The 13,114-nt window shown below is 37.1% G+C and overlaps 1 protein-coding gene across 2 annotated transcripts in view; it reads left to right on the forward strand.

Annotated features, from left to right (window-relative positions):
- The first annotated feature begins 9,205 nt into the window (after positions 1–9,205).
- Positions 9,206–13,114, forward strand: part of LOC121319626 (carbohydrate sulfotransferase 11-like) — a 63,336-nt gene continuing 59,427 nt past the window's right edge. Inside the window, exon 1 of one of the 2 annotated variants that reach the window (XM_041257235.1) lies at positions 9,206–9,453. In XM_041257235.1, the coding sequence (XP_041113169.1) occupies positions 9,336–9,453 (118 nt within the window). In that variant the 5' untranslated portion in view covers positions 9,206–9,335. The remainder of the gene's footprint in view (positions 9,454–13,114) is intronic. The other variant, XM_041257236.1, reaches the window with a different exon arrangement.

Below are 13,114 nucleotides of genomic sequence, written 5' to 3' on the forward strand. Positions count from 1 at the left end.
GCTTCACTTGTTAAGTCTCAATAAGTTTATTCTACAGGCAGCTTCCATCCCCTCTTCATCATAACATCCTCTGTGTATTCATCAGCGCCAGCTCCCATAAATCTTTCAAATAAGATCTCCCGGGGACTTTAGCTCCATTTCCATGCAACACTTGTGTGGAAGAGGTGTTGTGTCTAGAACTTCTATCCAAAACTGGACTGGGATCCAACTTCTCCAGCACAACTAAGTGATGTGGAAAGGGTTAACTGGTCAGTGGTAACTGGAAAGGAACCCTGTTTGCTGTTTAAAGTTAATTACAACTGTTATCTTATAATTCTCCCCTGGGAAGGTTTTGACAATGTCTCAGCACAATTCTGCTGTGCCATCTACCTGTGACCTGGCTTGACTGATTTGATTCTTAGTCTTCAATTTTTTAATCCCCTAAAAAGGAGAAATTGCAATTTTTGGAGCAACGTATGTCCTCTAGATAATAATAATAGTGTTAAACCCCTCCACCACCAAGAGAAGGTAGACACTAATAATATAATCAAATTACGACTTGTTTCTCTGAACTGCTTCATGCTAACTCTAACCCTTTGTCAGGCGGAGGGGCTGAGTGTCATAATGCAATTGTTTAAATTCATAGTCATAATTACAAAGTGTATAATGCTAATGGTGACACTAACACGAACAAAAGATATGCAGTGTATTACCATTTCAATTATAGCATCGTCTTGCACCACCTTATTAGTAACGTTGCCTGACTTAATTTATTCTGCTTGATATTACTGAGGCGCCGTAGGTCCAGATTTCAGGCTCACTTTAATTAGTGGAAAGGAGATTGTCCCTGAGTTGCGTTCACTATGCTGGGAGCAACGAGCCGACAACATGAATTCTTTTGAAGCGGCAGAGCCTGAAACACACATGTCACAGTTTTTTTTTTCCTATAAAAGTACACACTGAACTGTAACCCGCTACAAAGCAAAACACAAAGAAGTGGAGTGGTTAGAAAAAAGACAATAGGACAAGATTGAGGAGGCATTGTTGAGGTCCATCTAGGCTGCCATCCAAAACTGATATTCTTAAAAGCTTATTTAAAGCTTATTTAATTAAAAAAAAAAAAAAAAAAAAAAAAAAAAGAATTTGATATGTGCTATTTGATATCCTATGAATAAAAAAAAATAAGAATTTGATATATGCTATTTGATATCCTATGAATAAAAAAAAATAAGAATTTGACTAATGTATTTTATTGTATTTTATTTCTTTAAAAGGAAAATTGCTGTATTGGGCAACTTGTAAATGCACTCTTCATGAAAGAACACAGCAGCGCTCTCTATTGACCTAAATTGCACCCACCAAGTTATTATTTAAACCACTGCTGTACTGAAGCTATTTTTAATCACCTTCAATGGCCTAATAACAAAGTCTTTATATAATGACACCTTATTTCCCGTATTTCCCAGCAGTATTGTGCAAACTAAATTTACATGTGTCTGCAGTGTTTCATTTGCCATTCCTCTGTTTAGTAATGTTTCAGCTTCACATGATTACTGCATAATGATTTACCAGTCTTATTGCCCCTTTTGTTTAGCATTACGGTGAATAATGATGAGCCAAGGGTTCAGCTTTTCTATTGCCCTTGTAATTCGTTATTTTTTCAGTCAACTGCGATTCTTAATTAAAAAAAAAAAAAAAAAAATAGAATCCTGATAATTGAACAATTTGTTGTCTTCAGGTCATGAAAATCTATTCCCATTCGCCCCAGCCTTTGTGTATTATAAAGTGATTACTGAGCGTCCTAGTTTACTTTGTGATATATTGTATGTATGTATTGCAATTTTCTATAATATTTGAAATTGCAGATAAAAATTTCACCTCACCACTGCAAAACAATTGATCAGGAGCAGGGGTGGCTACATAAATATCCCTGGGGGAAGGTGGGGGGGGGGTTAGCCTCTGGGGAGTGGAGCCAAGGTGAACATTTTGGGGTTAATAAGCTCTGACAACCCAGAGCAATCTCATGTTGCTTCTACAGCAGTTGTTATCTCTGAAGTCATTATCATGACTGCGCAATAATATAAATGCATACATTGCTAATGTAGCTGCTCCTATATATTGTGCTGTGTTATTGTGAGTGTTTATATAAGAAAGAACTTTAATCAACACATGCTAATGTCACACCAGGTATAAGCGAGAAATAAAAAGACAACATTTGTTTTACAAGTAAATGCATTATATTACCTTGTTAAACTAAAATTACATGAGCAAAACATTTGCATATGAACTTTTGTTCAACTTTCCAGTTAACAAAATTATGTGTTTTGGAGTTTAAAAAAAACAAAAAAACACCCTGATGCCTGATTTTAAGAATGTTGAGTGATTTAATTTAAAAAACAATTGGGTGTAGTGTATGCAGAACAATAAAACACACATAAGCTTTGGGTAAATACATTGCATCCATTCTTTATAATCTCTTTTCAGAACAGGATTTACACTACCCTAGGATAATTAAATAAACAGTATCCATAATGGAAGAAAATGAAAACAGCCAGAGATATACACATAGTATATGAGATCAGTTTACTGCTATGTAATTTCCTAGACCTGTATACAGGTCTGCAGCAGTGTTGAAATAGTTAAAACATGAAATAGGTTTACATGATTTGCCTACATCGTTAAATGGCTATCTAGAGGTCTGTCTTCAACAGCCTACATCATGTAACAATCATAGTCTGCTTTACTAACCTTGCAGCATGCTTCATGTATTTTCTATAATTTCCTCTGCTTTTTGCAGCTGTGCCTCGACGACCGCGGTACCCTCAGGTCCTTGGTGCCTCAGAGTCGCGGTGCTTCGGTGCTTTGACGCTCTCGGTGCACTAAAGCCTCGTGCCTCAGCGCCCTCGGTGTTCAAGTGCTCTCGACATCTGTGGCTTCGTGCCTCGGTGAGTCTGCATCCTCAGTGCCCCGAGGACTTTAAGCCTCGACGCTTTAATTCCTCGAGGCTTTTTCGAGCCTGTGCAGCAGTGCCTTTGGGGTCACACTGCCCCAGAGCCTCGGTATCTCGGTGCTTTAACACCCTTGGTGCTTCCAGGACGCCACGCCTCGGTGCCTCGATGCCTTCAAGGCTTTTAACCCTGCGCATTGCCGCCCTCGGTATCGGTGCCTCATAGCCTTGGTACCTCGGTGTTTCGGCACCCTCGGTGCCTTGAGGACTATATGCCTCAGTGCTTCGACGAATTGAGGCTTTCTAAGCCTTGTGCTCCAGTACCACCGCGACTCTTGGGTCCCTGGTGCGCCATAGCCTCAGTACCTCTGTACTTCGACACCCTAAGTGCCTCTAGGACTCGTTGCCTCAATGCTCGACTCCTGCAGCGGTTCACAGCTCCCTACAGTGTCCTTGGTGCTTTTCAGTGCCTTCGACCCCAGTACCCTTGGAGCTTCGGTGCTTCGACACCCAAGGGCCTCGATGCCCTCGGTCCAAAATAACATATTGCATCAGCGACCCTCGGTGCCCCCAGGGCCTCAGTGCTTCGGTGCTTATAGCCTTGATGCCTGGGTGCTTCGGCTCCAGAGCTTTGACGGCTCAACACTTCAGCATTTGTCAGCCGCAATGTCGAACTTTCACCCATGCGGATCCTGCAGATGGAATCTACCCCCACAGGACAAACACAATTTGTGTGTCAAGTGCCTGGGCATAGAGCATGCCTCTGCTACTTTGGCAAATAGGACTTACTGCACTATTTGTGCCAGATCACAGACGAGACCCTCACGGCTAGCCTGGGAGAGCCGTCTTCGGCCTCGGGATCCCAAGACTATCCTTTCAGTCTGCCCTCAAGCTCAGTGCAGTGTATAACTTGTGCACAGGCTCCAGCCCGTTCATCCCGCAACCTCTCTAGATCTCCCTCGAGAGGTAGAAAAACATCCCATTTATTGCCCTATAGCAACTATTTTGCAGTTTCTGCAAGATCTGCTGGAGGCAAGTAAATCCCCCTCTACATTAAAAGTGTACCTGGCTGGCATATCTGCATGCTATGTTCTCATTGACTCAGTATCCCCAGGCACTCATATAGTGGTGACCTGTTTTCTGAAGGGTGCTCAGCGGTTACGGCCTCTTATAAATTACATCCTCCCTGAATAGAGTCTAGATGTGGTATTGGAGGCTCTCACTAAGGCCCTGTTTGAGCCTATACATTCCACAGAGTTGAAATCTCACCTCCGTTAAGCGGTTCAGCGAGCTACAGGCTCTGTCAGTGCACAGTTCCTGTATGCTCTATTTGGGACGATGGAAACAGGGTGTTGTTGCGCACGAAACCTCCCCAAGGTGATTACAGCTTTTCACTTGAATCAGTCAGTGGAACTAGAGGCTTTCCATCCCCCTCCCTTTGCATAGGAGACCCACGGTCAAGCCCTCTCTAAGCAGGGACTGTCCCATTGGATTGTGGATACGGTTTCGACTGAGTATACTAATGCCTGCCTACCCCCACCTGGGAGGATGGCTGGGCACTCTACCAGAGGTATGGCTATGTCATGGGCCCTCTTTAGAGATGTCTCGTTTACCAATATTTGTACTGTGGCTAGCTGGCCCACTCCGCATACATTTACCAGGTTCTACCCACTTAATGGCCTTATGGAAAAAACATATATTTTTAATATATGGTAGAAAAGTATGATCCTTATATTTTTCATATATAGAAATTGGCCCCTTTTTTATATATTTAAAATATATGGGTTATATTTAAATATATTTTAGTCTGTAATCCATATATTTATTTTATATGTTGAAAATATATGGTGCACCATATATTTTCATTAGTCTGTAATCCATATAAAATAAATGTATGGATTACAGACTAAATATATATTTTAAATATATCCCATATATTTTAAATATATAAAAAGGGGCCATACTTTTCTACCATATATTAAAAATATATGTTTGTTCCATAAGGGTGTCTGTCGATCGCTCTATGCCTTCAATAGGCGCTATGGTCCCTGAGGTTTTACACTCACACCACCAACACTAGATGGCGGTAGTGAGATGTCCCTCATGTGCTGTCAGCTCATTCTCCCTCATGATAAGGGCGAGATACACATTCAAGCTATTTTAATGTATATCTGAAAAGGCTTTTAATGACTTTGCCATTTAAGTTCAATTTTCACAACAGACATGAGTACAGACAAGTATTCTGAAACTTTGATCTACAACAATGGCCACAAGTTTTGCATCACCTACAATTTTAGGATTGCGACATAATTAAAAAAAAAAAAAAATTATATGAACATAATTTTGATCTTTTATTTAACGTCATGTAATCAAATAAACTATATAGTGATATTGCAAAGGTCTACCAGAAGCCATTATAGTAGTACAGTATTTCGTTTTAGATTTTGAATTGTCAAATGTTCTCATTTTTGGCATTTTTTTGTTAATTTTATGGAAAACTACAAAGCGATATGTAATTCAATATGTTAACATAACATTATTCAGCAGGTTTCATTCAACTTCATCAAGTAAAATGAGTTAATTCCATAGGGTGATGGCCATAGCTGTATGCTTTAACAGTGCAATAACATAATGCACCCTGCGAGGCATCTTGAAGTTTTAACATCAAATAATATTAAACCAGCCCCTAAGCAGATACAAAGTACTGGATGAAAATTAATACTAATAGAATGCAATAAAATCTGTTTGAAGTCAAGATATTTCCAAAGCACTTGCTAGTGTGTACAACTGAATATCAATCTACATTACATGTGGTGCATTACGATGAACAATGGATATGGTTGCAGTGGCCTGAATTATGGTGGGGCACGAATCAACGAGGACAAATCAAGAAATGCTGTAAATGTGACTTCTTACATGTCACTGGTTACAACAGACACACAACCCACCATTAGCATATTGATCCCATTGCAGTAGGATTTTTTGTTATTTTTACTTTTTATTAAAAAACAATAAATGTCTTTGAACATTAAATCTTCTTGACACTGTCCTGAAGAAAGGACCGGGGTGCCCATTATTTCACTTCCTCTGGAGGCCACGGTCAAAATATGCTTCTGACATTCTGCATCACCAAACCACCACACAATTTTGCACAGGACAGGTAGTATTAACCAGAGAGGTCAAGGATTGGGGAAGCATAGAGAGTGAGTGTTCCCTCCAGAGGCGGGTCTCTCTAGGACAGGCTTGAAATTCAGCACTTTTTAATAAACACCAAAGTATATCAATTCAACATGCCCTGCTGCTATGCTGCTAACTTCTCCACTGCCTTCAGTGGATGTCAGAAATGTTGCTCTAAACTTTAAAGAGTTGAAGAAAATCCCCAAGATGTGATGACTGTAATAGAAAATTATACAAAGCAAATTTGAACAAGAACAAGACATTTGTTAAGCTAACCCAGATCATATTCTACCCATATCAAGTTGCTCAAGTTCTCTACGATGTCTGCTTTGTAAAAAAAAAAAAGTCTCTCACTTTCTACACAGTTCATAAGGCATTTAACTGTGATTTGCATGTGGAAACTGTGGACTGTGGTTTCGATAAGTATACTGTCCAAAACTTTGATTATTTGTCAGCTTTTGAAAACCGCATATTGAAATGGTGCTCATTTAGACAAACATGAGATTCAGCACTTACAAAGAGATTAAGACAAAGTCCCCTGTGATGTATATGCCAAATTACAAGAACAGAACCATTCCCTACAGTCGTTTTTACTACCTATGAAGTTTTATTGCTGTATATTAAACCATTGTGTGTTACACAGGAAATTAGACCTGGTATAGCATTAGGGTTGATCAAATGTCCTTATAAAAATGGCCAAGCCACATATTAAATTAAATTAATGCTAGAAACTGTTGAGAAAATTGAAAACAAATGTCATGGAAAATCTTTTTTTTTTAATCTTCCAATTGCTTGTTGGGATTTAAAAAAAATATATAAACAGTTGTTTTTATGTTTATATTACAAACAGAAATAACTTGTATAGGTTTCCTTTTACTTTACTTAGCTACCTAAGTGAGAAAATTATGGATCTTAACACTGCAACCAGCACTGACACATTTTGCATTCATAAAACCTTACAATGATGCTGTTTTATAGTTTAGTGTATTTATCAGACGATGCATGTGCAGTGTCTCACAAGAGTTTTTATACATTTAAGAAGGTTGTTACGGTACCTAATCATTTTGTTGATAATATGGGATCTATATCAATTTTCCTGTAAAATAAATAAATAAATAAATAATAGACTCCCAATATCTGTTCATGCTAGTTTTCTAAATAAACAAATAAATCATTTCCCTCAGCTTCAATCCAGAGATTTGCTGTTCTCAAACAGTTTTTGGGGACCCCTTTAAAGTGACATTTGTATATGTTATAGAAATATCAAAATCTAGATTTTGTATTATATAAACAGAAAATATATAAGTAACAAAACAAACAAACAAAAAATAATTTTACGTGACAGTTTCAAAATGCAAAATTTTTGTTTACTTTCTACTACTTGCTGCAAAGCACTGTAGAAATTATGTAAGTAATTGATCACCTCCTAGCGGCTGATGAGTTAATAATAATGACATTTGCCTCAACTACAGAGCTTGCTCTTCAGTTGAATGGTAATTTTGCTATCTGTCAACCGTATGGCCTGCCATTCAATGCGACGGGCTGAGGTGCAAATTTATTATAATATGGAAAGTCTGCATGTGATGTGGTTGTTTCTTGACCCCCTCAATCTTTCTGTGATCCCAATTTCAGGACAACTTATCGCGAGAACAGTAATATGCTCAACATTGAAAGAGACGTTTTGATGTCTTGCCACCAGGTGGCCCCAAATTCTAAGGAAAAAAAAAAAAAAAAAAAAAAAAAAACACTAAAAATGAAGGCTAAATACAAACACCAGAAATGAAATGTCCTATAGGAAACTATAGTGGTACTATAGGACATTATGTGACTAAAAAGGTTTTAGAGAAATCCTAAAGGATTCTTTAAAAAATATATATCCTCCTATAGTACTCAAAAGGGTATCCCTACCTTAGTACTATAGGACACTCTATAGGACTAAAAAGGTTTTAAAGTAATCCTATAGGATATTCTATAGGACTTGACCAATTTACTATAGGACTTGACCAATTTACTATAGGACTTTCTGTAGGTTATTTCCGTAAGGGAAGATGGTGGGCCCACATTGTTTGTGAGCATTTGGTAGCAAACCGATTCTTTAAAGAACAGGAACACTCCCTTATCCTAGTTGTTTGAAATGTGATGCACCCGCCCACTCCACATCAATTTAGATGTGCTTACTCCAGCACAGGCATGGCAAGAAATCTGGAATCAGAATTTCTGATGATTTTAAGTTGATTAAACATTTGCGTGCATCATATTTGATACTGTACAACATTCAAATATATGTGCAAGTATTTGCATATTGGATGATTATCTATTTAGGGAAACCAAGAGTTTGGTAAAATGGGCAATAAGATGACCATTATGTTGCATTTATTTATCTGACCTGTCTTTTTAAATCATGCGCGTAAACTTTATCAGTCGCCTTATAAAACAAAGATTCAATGAAAAAAATGACTTTTCTAATTTCAATCGCAAAAAGCGTGAAATTGACAATGCAAGCCAAAACTCCCAATCACGGTTAACCATCATGTTTTTTTTAGTTTTTTTTTTTTCTTTTTTTCTAGTACTTCAGCCTACACCCGTTTATGAATAGTTTTTAAACAGAATTAATCTTTCATACTGCAGCCTATTATGAAGAGGTTTCTATTTTACATTACACACACTTTCCAAATGAGAACTGACATGCTGTAATAAAACTTAGGAGCATAAGTGCTAACTCCAAATTTGAAGTCCAAATTAGAGGGGCCGTGGTTATAATAAATACAGGGGTGACACGTTAACAAATTGGCAAACTGTTTGGCTTAAAAAATTAATGCATCATTATTGCTAGTCCTAGTAGCCCAGGCCGGCAGTGATGCATATAGCAAAAGTTTAAACTCAAGAAACAAACCCAAGGATCCAGCTGGCGCTGTTGTACATTAACCCAGCTGATAAAAGACATTCAGACAAACTCTTTTTTCATTGACTCATTGGACGCACCCATTCCCTTTTTTCAGAAGGGGTGATATGAACAGGAAGGATTCTATTGGTCAAGCTTTGTTCCCCTGCTGTTCCGCGTGTGAAGAGGAATAGTACGCTCCAGGGTTCGCCTTGAAATGAATGAGACCCCAACTGTCAGCAGCAGCATCAGGACCAACACGCTGCCTTAGCGCAGCATTTCAAAATTCAATTACACAGAAATCCCAGACGGATCCCATCCACTGCGCTACACAGATCTCCACAGACAGCCATGAAACAGGCTCTGCTAGAGTTGATGAGGATGAACAGAATCTGCCGGATGGTGCTCGCCACTTGCTTAGGATCTTTTATTCTGGTCATCTTTTATTTCCAAAGTATGTTCCATCCAGGTAGGACCTTACGTTGCATTTCAAGCTTTCGCCGTCATCGTTTTTTTTTTTCATTCTGTTACTTACCAAAGGTTGGAATCAGATGTTAGATGGGAATAATGTATAATATAATAATAATAATAATAATAATATAATAATAATAATAATAATAATAATAATAATAATAATATAATAATAAATAATAATGAATTATATAATATAATATATATAGCGAAATATACTTAAATATACATATTAAATATACATAATTATTTTTGTTTATAAACATATCGGACTGGTTTCTACTATTGTGAGTTCTGATGTACCGTATTGTCGTATTGGGCATATCAATATAATTTGCTATGAAGCAGAATGAATGCCCAAAGATAATTCCAGGTCTTATAAAAAATAAAATGAAATAAGTATTTAACATTTGTAACGAGTGTATATGTGTTGACTTAATTTGCTGCATTTTGCTTTTTTCCTTATATCCAGTGACTAAAATGCAATACAGCCTAGCCTGCTTTATAAACTGTTGTAACAAAAAAAAAACAAAAAAACAAAACAAAACAAAAAAAAAAAACCCAAAACTTGTTCTGCTTCTTTTTAAGACGCCTGGTGTTACCTGTATTCATTGTTTTGCTTAACAAACACGAACATTTTCAACTGCTGTCTGGTGTTTATATAGATATTCTTCGTAATCAGTTTAACCGAGAACACAATACAGATAACACTGACATATTACTACTAGGTACTGTGTTTGGTCGTAAACTTAAAAGTTAAAGTAAAAGTGGGACGTAAAAGTCTCACCTGTGTCTTAGCAATTTATTATTGTAGGCTTTTGCTTGTATGTACGCACAATCCCCTTTTTGATGTAGTCTGCAGTGATGGGTTGTTTATGTGTAGGCTTTTAATTGAAACAGATACAGGCAGGTCGCAAGAAACGGGGCAGTCTAAAAAAAGGGTCGTATATATATATATATATATATATATATATATATATATATATATATATATATATATATATATATATATATATATATATATACACACACACACACACACACACACACACACACACACACACACACACACACACACACTGCTATGCAGATGTCTTAGACACATTCAGGAGTTGCAATATATATCGATGTTAGGAACATCAAGAATTTACTCAAAGACTCCACTAGTGTTTTCCACTATTCTAACAACTTTGACTGTTATTAATACAGCTTAGTTTGGGTGAGAAGAAACCAAGCTTGTCATTTAGCAATTTTTAATTCACATTGATCAGAATCTTCAAAAACATGTGATCACAACAACTCAAAGTAAACTACATGAGCAGCTAATAAGTTGTAGTAGCTAACCCATCACATTTACCCAGTGGTAAAACGTTCTGTAGATTTTATCTATTGTAGTATTAAATCAGGTTGATTCAACGGTACTATAACCACCCCCCCAAATGTCTAAGACATTTGCACAGCAATTTTTATTTGTACCTGTTAACATTTGCACTCAATTTTATAAGTAAATCCAAGTTAAAGTTCTGTTTTATTTGATCAGCACAAATATACTAGTAAATCCTAATGGATCCATATTTGTTGGCACTAAGCATTGTTTTTGACAACAATAACACAGTACCTGTGGATATGAGCGTTGTTTATTATATTACCAATTAATACTCACTCAATTCTGTATTTCTGTGCTGTATTAATTAGCTTAGCACCATTGATATTTCTGATGGAATGTACCAGGGCAGCCTGAAAAACCCTGTGATTGAAACTTCACCTGCCCCATGATGTGCGTAGTTTCCTTCCTAAAAAGACATTTTCACAAGCCAAAATTACATGCAGTGTTCTTCCTGCCACTTTCAGAATGATTATGTTTATTATTATCCCTGTTAATTATCATCCTCCAGTTTCATGAAAAAGTAACACCTGCTTCTGCCTTTCTCAGAGGTTTCGTTTCTTTTTTCTCTTAAGAGCTGAACTGTTAAAACCATCTGTAGACCCACACATGTGTTACAGTATCACTTCAGGGATACTGATTGCATCAGTCATACTATATATTTTAATTGTTGTGCCAAAACATTTAGGGGAAATTGAATCCAAAAACATTTTGATCCAATACACAGCTTTTACACTCGGACAGAAACAAAGTAATAATTCCAAAATAATTCCTAGCCGCTGGGTTTAAACGTGTAATACAACACGTGGTGTTTAAATTGAGCTTATATTATTTTTGAAAGTTTTCAGAAGATGGCAGGTGCATGCAACGTGACAAAAAAAAATTAATATATTATTCTACTGAGGAAAATGGTTACAATTTCTTTCTGTTGTGTAGGCTGTTTGCAAAAGGGTTAAAAAATATGTACACAGTATCTTTAATACATGCTGATACTCATGTAGGGATGAGTAATTGCATTTAAGTGTGAGTGCATGTGTTAATGTTGTTTTTAGTTACCTTTACCACTTTTTTTCCTCACAACTTTGGGAACACTCTTAGTTTTTTTTTTGCTTGTGTCATTTAGCTTAATGTTCACTTTTTTATTCATTTTGTTAATTAGAGTTAACAATTTAAGAGCTCAAAATCAAAATGTACAAATTCCAATTATCGTATTGTTTAAACTGGCCTCTTTTTTTGGCAAAGTGCACTGTAGCTAGCGTCTGCTCATGCTGTCTGCACTGTAGACGGGTGATAACTTTCAGCGCTATCAATTTCATCTCAGGGTCACAGCACACAACCTGCGTTAACTGAGGCTCTTAGTTGTGCATTTGACCAAACTTTCACCAATGAACCTGTCACAATTTAGCAAATATAACACTTTCTGTTTGCTGATTATTGTGTCAGAGAATCACTTACTCTATTTCTTTAAGCCATGAACAAGTGGGATTACTGTTTTTTTTTGTTTGTTTTCATTCCAGTTAGCAAACTGTATTTTCACACACAATTATATCCATAGAGCATTACGGTTCCTATACAGTATATGCAGAATTGCATGTCCTGTATGTTTCTGTATATTCAGTAGCAACCATAAAACCTCACTTAACAATGTTTCCTTGTCATAACATTGTGTATGCTGAGGTGATTGCCCATGACACAGATGTTCCTTCAAGCTTGGGTCTTCATTTGGGAATTCCTTGAAAAAAATGGAATGGAATTTCTTTGGTACACATGTGCAGGCCGGGTTAGCTGATACTCAGGAGAAATGAGTTAACGATAACAGATTTCATTATAGCTGTACAGTAAAATCCTAACAAAGGCTTATTGCCATGAACTTATGCAGGAATTGAACCAAGGGCATAGCTACTTCCCTTAAATTGTAACTGAAAATTAAGATTATGGTCTTTTAAAATGCATCAGCAACCTAAAAGTGACTGTATTTGCAGATATAAAGCCTTTTTGAAGTACTCAGTTAGACATTCTCAGACTGAGGGTGTAGATAATACTGCAGGTACAATACAGCTGTCAGTCAGCTTCAGAGGAAGAGCAGGTATCAGTTTACTGGCATTGACACCCTTGACAGAAAGAGCTCTGTTGTGTACAATTCATCATGAGGTGTACAGAGAGCCTGAGGAAGCACGTTGAACTGAGTGGAGAGAGGGAGGGGTGTTATAACTGAAGTAACTTTTTAGTCCTTGTATTGCAGCATATTTCTAATGCAGAAAGCTCAAACAATAGC

The sequence above is a fragment of the Polyodon spathula genome, chromosome 8 (assembly GCF_017654505.1).
Source record: "Polyodon spathula isolate WHYD16114869_AA chromosome 8, ASM1765450v1, whole genome shotgun sequence".
Classification (NCBI taxonomy): Eukaryota; Metazoa; Chordata; class Actinopteri; order Acipenseriformes; family Polyodontidae; genus Polyodon; species Polyodon spathula.